A 14855-nucleotide genomic window follows, 5' to 3' on the forward strand; every position below is an offset into this window, starting at 1 on the left:
TGGTTATGTACTTGCTCAAAAATGTATTTTGGATAATTTTTAACTAGTGCTGCATGATTAATCATATCGCAATCGTAATCGCGATGTCAAGCCTATGCGATTATATGACGCAAAATACTGCGATTTTATATGAAATAAACAAAGTAGGGCTGTTAACGCAGCATGCTAGTGTTACATGATCCCACTCTTATTCATGCGAATGCTTTAAACCATTCAGCGAGACGAGTCAAAAGAGAGCGCGCTGCCTGTGAATGTCCTGACTGAAAGACGCGCGCCAGTATCATGCGCATGCACAGACCGCGCGCCAGAATACAGTTCTCTTTCCGCTTGAAGTGAACGAACAATAACACACACAATTATGCCAAAATATCATTTGTCGAGTGTCTTCATAACATAAGAGCAGTCTTATGATGGTCGTAAAGAGTTGTGAGAGAATAATGCGCGTGTGAGATCCGCGTCTCTGTCAGCAACTCTTAAAGGGCCAGCTTCCAATAATGCTTTCTGTCAGTAAAGTTAATCAAAGGAAACAGAGAAAAACACTCACTGCTCTTGACCAAAGAACTTGTGTAGCTTTAAATAGGATTTTAGTCCATATAATTTATCATTTATGCAGCGCAGACTGTTTGATAACTTTATTCAATTTCTGTATATGTCCTACCTGTTAGACAGGAAGAGCACAGGTAAATATGACATTTATTATGGGTTTATGTGAGGATTGTTTGAAGTTCACTTAAATTAAAATTAAATTAATTTTGATCCAGACATCAATGGCTTATTATAGGTGTTATCAATAATTTAGTTGTTGTTGCAAGTTTGAGTTGAGAAATACACATTTCAGAATTATCACACTAATCTGTGTGTGCATTTTGCTTTAGAACCAAGCAAGTTGACTCATGAAACCATTTGTTTATTATATCGCAATCGCATATCGCAATATTGACCTCAATAATCGCAATATGACGTTTTCCCCAAATCGTGCAGCCCTATTTTTAACCCAAAAAAGTTACGTAATGCAGCTTTAAATAAATAATGTCATGGTCTAATATGTCATGTGTTGTTCATCTGAGGTTGTATTTACTTAATAAAAAAAACATTTGGTCCTTTGTAGGTCTTAAAAATATATATATATTTGTTTATTTATTTTTTGTGTGTATATATAAATACTTAGGACAATTTGGTACATTATCAGAAAGTGATAAAACAGCAAAGTTTAAGAAGTTTAAAAGAATTATCACAATCCAAGAGCAATTTTTTCCCCACTATAAATTCTGCTGTTAAACCCCTCTGTTGGAGTTTTCCCCACTGAGTCTCTTGCTATGTGTGACACATTTCTTAATTTTTTGTGGATAAGATGAGGCATATTAGGCTAAATATCTCCTCTTCATCTCATGATTCTCCACTTCTCAAAAAGTCAAATTTAGACCCGATAGCTCTGACAAATTTTAGGCAAAATAGTGTTTCACCAACTACAGAGCTTTCTGAATAAAAACATGATTTTTGAAGCGTTCCAATCAGGTTTTAGGAAAAACCATTCCACAGAAACAGCATTGGTAAAAGTTTTAAACTATATTTTACTGACTCTTGACTCTGGCAAGTCTTCTGTGTTAGTGCTGCTAGATTTGAGTGCGGCATTTGACACGATTGACAACTCTGTTCTGATCTCTCGTTTGGGGCACTGGATGAGCATTCAGGGAAATGCTCTTAAATGGTTTCAATCCTAATTTAATAGTAGAAGGTTCTCTGTTAATCTTGATTAATTTACTTTGGATGCAGCTTATTTTACTTGTGGGGTCCCTCAAGGTTCTATTCTTGCTCCGATTTTATTCTCCTTGTATATGCTTCCCCTGGGGTCGATTTTTAAGAAACGCGGCATCTCATTTCACTGTTACACTGACAATACCCAAATCTATTTGCCCCTCAGATCAAACATCATGGGTTTTTTTTTTTGGCTTGTCTAGCGGATGTAAAGGCCTGGATGTCCCTAAATTTACTTCACCTCAATGAAGGCAAAACTGAGATTATAGTTTTTGAATCTTCAGAAGCTGCTATATGTCCTTGCTTAAATTTTGGCCATTTGTCTCCATGTGTGAAACCCCTAGTGAAGAATTTGGGCGTGTTTTTTGATAAATTGACAAACAGATTAGTACAGTAGTCAAAACCATTTTTTTTTTCATCTCAGAGTCCCAGCTAAAGTAAAATCATTTCTTTCTTTTAAGGACTTTGAAAGGATGAATCAGGCTTTTATTTCAACAAGGCTTGACTATTGTAATTCCCTTGGGTATTAACCAAGCATCTCTTAACCATCTGCAAATGGTACAAAATGCAGCTGTTAGGCTCCTTATTGGTGTGTGTAAACGAGAGCACATCACTCCAGTTCTGATATCTCTGCATTGGCTCCCAATTCGCTACAGAATTGATTTTAAAGTCTTGTTGCTGGTTTTTAAATCTGTGAATGGATTACCTCCCGTATATATTTCCGATTTATTATCTGTTCACAATCTTGGAAGGTCTCTCATCCAACCAGAGACTGTTAAATGTTCCTCGGGCTAGACTGAATGATCGAACGCTTGTCGTTTCTGCACCGAAACTTTGGAACAGCCTAACTGTTTTTATTAGAACTAATAATAATAATAATAATAATTTGTTACATTTATATAGCGCTTTTCTCTGCACTCAAAGTGCTTTACATAGAAGGGGGGAATCTCCTCAACCACCACCAATGTGCAGCATCCACCTGGGTGATGCGACGGCAGCCATATTGCGCCAGAACGCCCACCACACACCAGCTTATTGGTGGAGAGGAGACTGAGTGATGAATCAGTGTATATATATGGGGATGATTAGGAGGCCATGATGGACAGAGGCCAAGGGGCAAATTTGGCCAGGATGCTGGGGTTACACCCCTACTCTTTCGAAGGACATCCTTTTTTAGGGTGGGATTTTTAATGACCACAGGGTCAGAGAGAACTGCCTCAACACTGCATGAGTTTAAATCAAAACTCAAGACCTACTTTTTTTCTTTGGCTTTTGATTGTAGTTGAGTTGTGCTGTATCTGGACTGTTCTGTTCTGTAATTTATGTTGTACATGGTGTTAAATGTTGATGATATTTGATATAGTGTACAGCACCTTCGTCAACAATTGTTGTTTTTAGTGGTGCTATATAAATAAAGCTCAGTTGAGTACATATATTTCATGATACTACTGTATTCAATAAATTCAGCCTAGGTGTGCATAAGAGATTTCTTTCAAAAACAAAAATTCTTCCTGACCCCACACATTTGAACGGTAGTTTATTTGTAATAAAAAATGTATATATTGAAAATTGCACATTAGAATGTTATTATAAATGTTAATTCCTTTGCTCTCTAAACCTTTTACACAGTTATTTTATATTTCTGCTTGAGGTAGTAGCTCTTCAACAGAATGGCTTTCCTTTGCATGCATTAATTTTTTTAATTTGGTTTGATGGCGATGCCTCAGAGACATGAGATTTGTGTGTAGAGAGTGAAATAGAGACGGGGGATGGGAGAGATAGAGCAGCCACATTATCCATAATCCAGTCACAGCTGTCTGCGGTTTGGCGACACTGCTACAGCAGGTCCCTGCTAATAGCTCTATATTTCATAGCGGAAAACGCCCTGCCACAACCCACTTGATGTACGACAATGTCTTAGTTTCACCCACAACCTCCCCACCATTCCTACCCCTCTTCTTGCATGCTTTACTGTCCTCTGCCTCAAACTCACAGTCTCTCTCTTTTTCTCTCTCGTCTTTGTCTTGCTCTGCAGTTTGATAAAGCATATGCCTACAGCGTCCGCCACATGTTTGGGAAGGAAGGCAAGCGCACTGACTACACCCCCTACAGTTGCATGAAGGTGATTTTGTCAAACCCACCCAGCCAAGGCGACTACCATGGTGAGTCATACTGAGTCAGACTGTTGGTTTTATATGCGATCGGTCCCCCGAGGCCCATGTTTAGTTCTGTAGTGAAGTTAATTAAAAGACTGTTTAGTACGCAGGTGGTCTTGAATTATTTATTAAAAAAATACCAGTCTACGTTTAATACCAGTAAAGTCCACGCTGCCTAATTGATAACACCTGCTTTTCGCAACGCACATAATAGGTGAAATTGATTCAAAATTGAGCATCACTGTTCTGCTTACTATGAAGGCCGGGGGAACTTAATGTTGAGTGTGCCAAATGGTGGAGGGCATTCATTTCTAAAATACACTGTCACAACGCTATACATCACTGGCATTTTGTTTAAGTGAAATGTTCCATTGATAATGTAGCATCGATTTATTGTTGTTTATAACAATTTTTATATATATATATATATATAGATATAGATATAGATATATATATATATATAAAGATGTTGATACTTTTATTCAGCAAGGATGCGTTCATTTGATTTAAAAATGACAGGAAATACAATAAACATTTATAATTTTACAGAAGATTTCTATCTGAGATAAATGTTGTTCATTGAATTAACAATTATTCATGTGTGTGTATATTTCCTGCTGGTAGTCTTTGGGTGCATGGATTCAATTTAGGGTTATAAATCCCTGGAAAGATCTTACATTTTCTCAATTTTCAAAATCAATTGCTTGGAATCTCCACCCGGGATTACATGATCATAACTGCAAAAATACTTATTTGAACCATCATACAGTATGGATAATTTAGCTCCCTTTTTTGGAAACAACCCCACAAGTAGTATCCCCATCTAGCAGTGGCCTTCAAGGGCACAAAAAACATGTGGGTCGTATTCCTACTTTCCAGTAGAACATATTGGTTTGGACTGTTTGTGATGCTTGTAAACCCATTTTCTCCATCTTTTCTCCTTCTTCCTCACAGGGTGTCCATTCCGCCACAGCGACCCTGAGCTACTGAAACAGAAGTTGCAGTCCTATAAAATCTCCCCTAGTGGGATCAATCAGGTTTGTCCGACAACTAAAACACTCTATTTAGCAGGCTCAGCACAATGTGCAAAGACAGAGGGGTGTCAACTGGGTTAACGGGGGGGTCTGTTTTAAGCGAGGTGTCATTGAGAGTGTAAAGGGATTTTTAAAACAACTCGGCATTCAAAATTATTTGTGTAAATTCACCTCAACATAACCACAGACCAAACTAAATCTACCAAATATTGTGTAGAAAGGACATTAGCTTGACAATTAAAATGATACGATTGTATAATAATCATAGAAAAATGGTGCAATTCATTTTTAACAAGGCATCCCTGAAAGCCCCATCCTGCAGTACTTTTGGAATATTAATGAATCTGCTGTACTTCTGGAATATTAATGACAAAAAGAAATAACACTCAAGATTCTCCAGTGTAATGACAGCTTCAGCTCTGTGTTGATTACTTTGACCTTTGCTGTATCCAGTGATTTGATGCGTTCTTTAAAGTACTCTTAAAAGTCATTTCAGCTGACTTTTTTTTAACACATTAAAGCAGCTCCAACGGGCTAGGCAGTGAAATGAGATGGACCAGCCTTGCTGTAATGTTCTCATGGAGTTATAATCCTTTGACGCTAATGTAATTAACGAGCTGGGTTTAATAAGGCCATTAAGTTCAATGTTAAAAGGCTCTTAAAAAGAATATATTCATGAAGTCAAATGTTGCGTACTATCTCTGGTTGTGCTCTTAAGATTTCTAGTGGATGACCGAAGGTAGCTATCATATTAATATGATATCAATATATCATATAAATACAATCAAAATATTATATTTTTATATTACATATTTATTTATTATTGTTATTTTGGGGGGTGGGTGGGTTTGAACTGAAAATTTGTAATAAAAAAAAAATAGGTTCTTAACATAATGTTGATGTGTTGTTATATATTTTGAACTTCAGTTATATAAAGCATGTAGTTTGAAGTGCATGAAAATCATTCTTAGCTATTTGAGAATCGTTTGCATGTTTCCACTGTAAGGTGTGCTGGGGGTTTTTCTCACATGGCTCATCCACTACCACCCATCGTGCGGTTGAGGGAAATGGCTGATGGCTGCCTAATGCAGTCCGACATGCCAGCCCAAGGGTAGCACATTTCCAATCCAATTAAATTCATAATTTCATTGGAGACCCCAAGCAGTGTCCTTATACACTCTGTGTTCAGTCTTAGACCTGTGGGCGTGTGAAGCAACAGCTTGATGTTCACCCCAGGAGCTCTCGCAGCACGTGGCCCTCTCGCTGCAGAGCCAGCCCAGTGCGCTGGATAATTAAAAACCTCAGAAAATGTGAAAAGCCCGGGCAGTAGGGTGATTAAAATGCAGAACGTCAACCTTCTCAGTCAACCTGTCTATTGACAAAGTGACATTACAGTCAAAAGGGCGAGACTCCAGTCTGGAGGAGAGCTACTGTAAAAAACTCAGCTCTCCTCTCTCATTCACAGTTAGAGCCCTTCACAGCGTGGCTCCTACCTCAGGAAGTGCAGATTAAAGGATCGCATGTTTGGTTCACAGTTCAAACAGTGCAAGAAGTAGCGAGAACATGTAGAGTTCACACGTAGCACGCATGTTATGAATTTAATCCCAACATTTTTCATGCCACTTCGTAATACCGTACTTAAAAATCCCCTGAAATTGAATATTCAGTCTATGTATTGAATATTCACGTTATATTAACAATGGTTTTACTAGCAATAATAAATTAAGTAATATCCTGAATATTGCAATTTTAATGTGCTTTTTTTAACATTGAAAAGCCTTTTTTAATCCACACATATAAAGTGTTAAAATATTTCCATATTGTTTCTGATTTAAGCTTCTGTTTCAAAGAGGGTGCTAGTTATGTTGATAAATGTTCCTGATAATAGTGGAAAACCTTTAGTTCAGTTTAGTTCTTTTGTCAATCATTATAAAATCTCTGGTTTTTAAATGTTTATTCTGATAGTTTTAATTAGATTTAAAAGTCTGAAAATCAGCTACCTTAAAAAAATATATATTTTAAGACAAACTCACCAGTTTTCCACAAGTCAAAAGAGTGCAGTTTTAAATGTGTAATGCATGTTATTAGCTGTTCTTGACTATGTTATCCACAGGCAATATTTAAAGGGGTCATATAATGCCATTTTTGTACAAGCTAAAATGATTCTTTAGGGTCTAAATTAAAAGTTTGTAATATACTTTAATTAAAAATTCTCATTAGTATTGTAAGAAAACACTTATTTTACTTGGTCAAAAACAGCTGTTTTCAGCACGCCGTTTCAGTGCATATGCCTTTAAATGATAATGAGCTTTGCTCACCCCGCCTCTCTGTTCTGCGCATACACCGTTTGTAACACAATAACACAATAACCATAACGCGTTGTTCATTATAAACGTGGGATTATGAATTATATTGAGAACGTTGTACATAGAAAACATGCCGTAATGTATCCTGAGTGTAAACCGACGCATTCATCGTGAAGCATGCAGCTAGCGATTTGCAAAGATTAATATTAATATAAAGATTAATAAAACGTTACACTCACTTTAGTTCTTCTGAAGGTTCAGCAGGAACACGAATAGGTTCCGATCCTTTATTCAGGTGCAGCTTCTTAGCAAATCCAGCTTTATACTGACCCTCGTTTATAAAGCAGTCTGGTGAGAAATGATTCGCGCAAAAATGAAAGCATTGACGTTGATCGTGGGGAATATTCCCTTCGAAAACAAACTCAGCCACTGCGTCTTCAGCGGTTCGGATTTAGGAACATTAAAATGACTGCTGTGTTATTGCACCCAAGAACAGAACACCACAATCGCTTAGACGCCATTCTGCTCATAGACAGTGCTCCAGCATGTCAACAATGACCGCGCCGATCCGCGCGGACTATGATTGACAGGACGAGCGAGGGCGGGTCTGTGTTGAATCGCTGCTGTCAATCAACAATCGCGGGAGGGGCGTCCGACCGTGTGACGTCACACGGTCGAACGGCTTGATTTGAGGCAGGGGAAAACATATAAGGAGATTAAAACAAAAACACTGGATGGATTTTTATCATTATATGATGGCTGTGTACAGGCACTGCCAACACACATTTCAGTACAATCAACTTGTAAAAGTGCATGTACCATTATATGACCCCTTTAAACCAGTGATTTTATCTTGTTTTTCACAGCATATGTCGAACCCCTAGCTGGTGTCTTGCTGTATATGTTACCATTGCTTCCCCGTAGCGATCGTCTCCGGAACTTCGAGTTAGGTGTTGGATGGTGTTGTCTCTCACCTCTAAATCCATGTATTATGCATTTCTGCTCCTGCCAGTGTTAGCTAAGGTGGAATGCCATACTTTACTACAGGGAATACATGGTGTTAAAAGCATCACCTGAGGGGAGGTCTGAGCAAAAAAGAAAAGGAAAGAGAAGCAGATTGTAACTACTTTTCCATCTCTCTTTGATGCCATTTTGCCCCTGTTCCTCACTTGAAACCTCATAAACGTGTGCTGTCTCAGCAAAAATAGCACAATGCGTTGTTAATGGTGTTATTCATTTTTTATTGCTTATCAAAGACTTCTTAGATATTGATTTGACATTTTGGCCTCCTTTGTCGCGCAGTTGGATGACACATGACCACATTAAAAGCCTGATATGAATGCGCCTCCAGACTCGTGATCGGATTCAGAGGTGGTCAGGGAAAGTTTCTGACGTTCAACAAAACGTAAACTACTGTTATATGTAATACAGTAATACTAATATGTAACACAGTCACTGTTTGTGCTACAAATAATCATTATCCCTCACTTTGATGGGCTTAGTTAAACATTTTCTGTCAGGCTGAATTTTTATCTTATTTGAATTCTTATTAAGATACCATTGATAACTTTTTTTTTTCTTTTTTCTTTTTAGCATGTTTACTTTGGGGGTGTTTCTAAAGTATAGAAGCACATTAGATCAGATACATTTTTTTTTATCTGTCAGAATGGCAAAACTCATTTCGAGTTCTTTTTCCATTTTGTGCTGATCTCTATCCAATCATGCCAGAGACGCATTAGAATGAAGGTGTAAATGAAGATCTCAGCTAAAGAATATCCAGGGACTCTCTGGATATGAAACGCATGTTAATAGCTTCAATGTGCTTTTGACATTTGATGCTATTCACTGTTTGTTTTGTTCTATTCTTAATATTTTGTCTTTAATAATGTAAGCAGATACCTTTTTGGAGCATACATGTAAATGTATTATAAATAATTAAGACCCTTTTTTTTCATTATCACTGTGCTCTCGGGCCCCCAACCGCTCACCAATCTCTCTCTCTCTCTCTCTCTCTCTCTCTCTCTCTCTCTCTCTCTCTCTCTCTCTCTCTCTCTCTCTCTCTCTCTCTCTCTCTCTCTCTCTCTCTCTCTCTCTCTCTCTCTCTCTCTCTCTCTCTCTCTCTCTCTCTCTCTGTTTTTTCACAGGTTCTGGAGCTGGTCAAGGGAATGCACTTTCAGCTGGCCTGCCAGAAGTACTTTGAGCTGACACACAGTGTAAGGATGCTTTTCATTTTGGCCTGCTGTAATTGGACCTGCTTTTGTCAGCTTAGGGACAGCCCTGAGAAGTCTTTACAGAGCCTGACCATTGTAGTCACATCTGCCTTTAGCTGACCTCTAATAAAATCTTAATTTGTAGTGTTTTGCAAAGCAATTTTAAGATTAATTTTCCTTCTGATACGTGGTGTCCACTACAATGCACAGATCTCTCTTTCTTTTTTTTTTTTACTATTTATGAGCAACATGGGTGATTTACATTTGATACTTAGCCATAAATCTGTATGATGTCATTTTTGGCTCTGTCCCAAATGCTGCACTTGATGTGAATTTGCAGATTTGCGGTGACCGCTGCTTGTGTCAGTGAAGTCCACAGTCCGTAGGGTGTCCCATTTGACATTTGAGGGTTTAGGGTGGCATTTGGGACAGGGCCTTTGTCATAGTGTTCCTTTATTTATAATATCAATTCAGCATGGCTGATGGAAATGGTAATGCACCAACAAGGCTCGAAATTGCAACCATTTTGGTTGCATATGCTCTCGAAATTGAGTCTGTGCGACCTCAAAATATATTTGGGAGCATATGTGCAAGTGCAAATAATTCTTATGGTGTTTTCTAGAGATGCACCGGTCGACCAGCCATAAATCAAAACCAGCAGTTTTTTTCTCCAAACACCACTGACAATTGGTTTTTAGTTTTATTTTGGCTGATCTCTGTTCTGGAATATATATATATATATATATATATATATATATATATATATATATATATATATATATATATATATAAATACATATCATATATATATATATAATATCAACATTGGACAGATGTGTAATTCTCTCAGAAACAAAAGGAATGGGAATTAATTTATATTTTTGTTGAATTTAGAAGATGCAAATACAAATTATATCATCTAATGCTTTTTGGTGAAGGCTAGATACACATTGTCTATTCCGGATCATTAATATTTTCTCAGCATGTTTAAGGCTGATATTATGGTCATATTTTCTAGGTAAGGGAGCAGAAACTCGTTTTTAAAATCAAATGACAAATGTGCTGAATCTTTGCTTTTTCTATGTGGATTGGACTTTGGGCTTGGACTTTGGGCAGTTTCAATATGCTTTCTTTGACGGCATAATTGTGTGTCAGAGCTGGTTGAGAAAGCAAATGATTACAGCTCTATTTAAATGGTTATCTAATAGATTTCTTCTTCCTAGTAGAAGTTTTAAATTGGAGGGGGTGGATAGAACTCACAGTTAGAGCCCTTTCTGTATTTTATTTTTTGCCAAGCAGAGAGAAATATTTCAGGCTATGTCAGTCAAGATTACCTGTGTGACACCTATGCCCTGTCCCTCGACTAAAAAAGCAGCCCAGCTGTCAGGTTGAGAATGAAAATGTGCACACACCAACGCCACGCAAACAGACGCTATCTGCTAGGTGACAGGTTAATGTGAAGAGGGGGAAGAGACCGTCTTGGATATGAGAGAGCTTGGTAAACCTTTCAGATGTTTGTCAGCAATGTGTAACAAGATGGATTTTAAATGGGGAAGCTTTAGTAACAGGTAAAGTCATGAATGATGAAGCCATTTCTCACCATCTACCAGAAGCAATTTTATAGGTTTTTATACTTTTTCACTAATTTAGTTGTTAGTTTATTTAATTTCATTAATTTATTGTGTTTTCACTTTAGTTTCATTTTAGTTGATCATTGTTGATTTTAGTTGTTTTTTTATTTAGTTTTCTAGCTAGTTTTCTCTCTAGTTTTAAGTTTTATTTTGTTTTTAGTATCAGTATTTTAGGGCTGCCAAAGTTAATGCGCTAGATGTTATCATAAAAAAAAATGAATGTTGTTACATTTCACGTCACACACGTTTTATATTAATTTGGGACCACATTAAATATAGACTACCATTCAAAAGTTAGTGTTTGGTATGATTTTCTAAAAATATTTTAAAAGCATTTCTGCATCTCTGCATAAGTCATGATGTCATGTTGCAAATCGTAAGATTATAGATCATTGTCAAAATAACAAGCTTATATATCGCAATTCTGAATTTTCTTCTCAGAATTGTGAGATATAAACTCAGAATTGTGAGAAAGATAAGAACTCTGAGATATAAGGTTGAAATTACCTTTTATTTTTATTTTTTTATTGCTTGGCTTCCATGCAGAACTGTATTTCTCTCCCACTAGGCTCCGCTCACAAAACACCCGAATGGTCTATTATGATTTAATATAACGGTTTTCTATTTTAATATATTACTCGTCTTCAGTGTCACATTCTTATTATTAATGTTAAAAAAACAGTCGTACTGCTTAATAAAAAAAAAAAAAAAAATTTGTGATGAATAAATAACAGCATTTATTTGAAATAGAAATCTTTGTAAAATTATACATTTCTTTACTGACACTTTTGATCAATTTAATGCATCCTGGCTGAATTATAGATTTATTTCAAAAAATGTTTGAACTGTAGTAAAGTGTAGTTAATTTGAGTCAGTTGTGGTAGATTTCATTATTTTAGTTTTTGTCTTAGTTTTCATTAATAATAACACTGTTGAGTAAAAGTCTCGCACACATCTCCGTAAGCACCTCAAAACTGCTGATGTTCTTGCTGTTGTTGAAGCTTTAGCTCAATGTCGAGATGAGTAAATCAAAGAGCGTGTGTATAAATTTCTAATCTCTTGCACGTCTAGATTTATTCCCTCAATAAGAAAGCTTTATAACAGTGTTTGTGTCTGCGCCACCCCTCTTTTAATGCAGTAATGCACTCAAAGTGTCATTGATAGGATATAATGGCTTTTAATGGCTCCCGGTGAAACGGCAGCGCCTTTGCAGTCCAAGGGCATCATTTAGCTCGTGGCCCCGGGGCGCTCGGGACTAGGGTCATTGCTGATGACTAATAGCCCTGAGCCAAACAGTGCGAACGGTTTATGATGCAGGAAAATGAATAAGATGGCTTCCTTGATGAACAGCCTGCAATAACAGGATTTGAAAGATAAACTGCCCCCTCCCCCCCCACCAACCCCAATGAAAATCACCTCTCTGAAATTCATGACTCATATTTTAGGGTTGGTGAATGATGAAACCTCTGACGTTAACAGGCACTATAAAACATTCTTGTTGGGGCATCAGTGGATCCGCACCACCTCGCCTTCCTTACATCTGATACGCGATGCCGCAACCGTCTTAGCTGCAAAAACACGCTTGTTGAACTCAAGCGTAGGAGACTTTAATCACTGCCATATGTGCTCTCCGCTTTCACATCCGCGACACAGAACAAATAGACGCTCGCATTCCTCTCTCACTGGGAGCATTTATTTAAAGGTCAAAATGTAATACTTCTCTGATGAAATATTTACACAACCGCAATAAATCAAACAATAGAGAGAATAATGAAAAGGAGAAGGGGAGGCAAGAGAGGTGGACTTTGGAAGGAGCGCTTGTTGCGCATCCGCCGAATTGATCCGTCTCTAGGCCTCTGCTGGGATTGTTTCATGTTTATGCATATTTCATTTGGCACAGAGTCGCTGGGCGAGGGTAGCCCACTGTAATGTGTTAACTCTGAGATGGATCCGTGTAATGGATCTTTCTGTCCACAGCTTAACTACCGCAGAGACCCCTGTGCACTCGATTCAAAGATGGGTTTGAAACTTTGATTCATGAGGAGTATCAGGGGCGTGCTGTGATTGAAGCATAATTAAACAGCCATATCCTCTGCACTTAGAAACAAATGGATTGTGCAGCGTTCTGAGTGCAATGCAGCTTTCAGGGATCCATCAGTGAGAGGCTTTGCCATAAACAAGGCTGAAAGAAAGGAGAGATTAAATAGAAACTACCAGCCTAAATTTCCCTGTGTACCCTTTTAATGTTCCAGGTTCAATGCAGTTATTTAAACTTGGCTTACAAAATAAATACACATTGTTACAAAAACGCAACTATAGTAATTTGCATACTAAACTCTGTTGCTTGTTACAGGTTGAGGATGCTGGGTTTTCTCTTAATCACCCTAACCAGTACTTCACTGAGAGTCAGAAGCTTCTGGGTGGAGGCCGGGACATCAAGAAAGAAGTTGAGATATCACAAAGAAGCCAAGAAAATCCATCAAACATGTCCCGTCCATCTCAGGAAAGCTCCAAACAGGCCCATGAGGAGATGGGGGATTTAGATTCCTTCTTCCAGGATGAATGATTTTGTAGAACTTAAAATCTGGGATGAATACACCATGGGCCCTTACTTGCATTCACTATATTTGATATAAATTGTTTCCAATGTTCAAAAACTTTGATATGGTTGTATTTTCCTTATCTTTCTGGTGATTACATGTTTTTATACAAATTAATAAAATAAATAAAAATAATTTTCATTTTTCATAAAAGCATTTTCTGTTTTTAATTTTTATTTTAATTATAACCAACACTGATAACTCACCTCCACCTATTTAGTAATCAGTGTAAAGATCATCTGCTCAGTCTCTTTCTTCCCGCTGGTACAGTGATGACTTGACATACATTATCCTTCAAAGGTTTGGGAGTCAGTTGAAGAAGTTTTTAGTTTTAAAGTAATACTTTTATTTATCAAGAAAGTATTATATTAATTAAAAATGATAGTAAAGACATATATAATAAAATGCTGTTATAATAAATCCTGAAAAAAGTAAATATCTAGCAGCACAACTGTTTTCAACATTGATAATTGATAACATTCAACATCGATAACATTGATTTCTTCAGCAACAAATCAGCAAATCACACAAAGATTGTGATGTGACACTAAATACTGGAGTAATAATGCTAAAAAAAATTCAGCTTTGCCATCACAAGAAGAAATTAAATTTTTTAAAAATATATTAAAATAGATAACGGTTATTTTAAATTGTAATATTTCACAATATTGCTGTTCTACTGTATTCTTGATCAAATAAATGCAGCCTTGGTAAGCATAATTGACTTTTTTATTTGTATTTTATTTGTTTATAAATATTCGCAGATTCCAAACTTTTGAACTGTAGTGTATTTCTCCAAAAGAGAATCTACGAATTTATTTTGCAGATGTTTTGATCAGATGCATTCCCTGAGAATCAAACCCATGACCTTGGTGTTTTAGTGCTATACTGCAGTTAAACTACAGAGACAGAAATTCATCTACATGTAGTGTCAAAAGTATGCAGTCGCTCATTTGGCCACAAGGTACTGCTTTATTTGATCATCCGTGTGTAGAAAATAAAAACAATACAGTAGGCGGATGAGATGAGGTGGAAATTTAGGTGCCAAATACTTTGGGTTTTTCAGACTGAACCAGCTGCACTTTTCTCATTTAAATGACAAATCTGAATGTAAAATTAAAAACCTTGATTCCTCTTCCTTGCTCATGCTGGAGGAAGAAGTA

General features: G+C 37.0%; 1 protein-coding gene across 1 annotated transcript in view; it reads left to right on the plus strand.

The window, feature by feature from the left end:
- prim2 (DNA primase subunit 2) overlaps positions 1 to 13791 on the plus strand; it is a 112834-nt gene extending 99043 nt beyond the window's left edge. Inside the window, exons 10-13 of the mRNA XM_056257179.1 lie at positions 3791 to 3917; positions 4866 to 4948; positions 9396 to 9464; positions 13446 to 13791. Of these exons, the coding sequence (XP_056113154.1) occupies positions 3791 to 3917; positions 4866 to 4948; positions 9396 to 9464; positions 13446 to 13658 (492 nt within the window). The 3' untranslated portion in view covers positions 13659 to 13791. The remainder of the gene's footprint in view (positions 1 to 3790; positions 3918 to 4865; positions 4949 to 9395; positions 9465 to 13445) is intronic.
- The last annotated feature ends 1064 nt before the right edge of the window (positions 13792 to 14855 follow it).

The sequence above is a fragment of the Rhinichthys klamathensis genome, unplaced genomic scaffold (genome assembly GCF_029890125.1).
Source record: "Rhinichthys klamathensis goyatoka isolate OS25496 unplaced genomic scaffold, OSU_Roscu_1.1 h1tg000135l_1, whole genome shotgun sequence".
NCBI classification, from domain to species: Eukaryota; Metazoa; Chordata; class Actinopteri; order Cypriniformes; family Leuciscidae; genus Rhinichthys; species Rhinichthys klamathensis.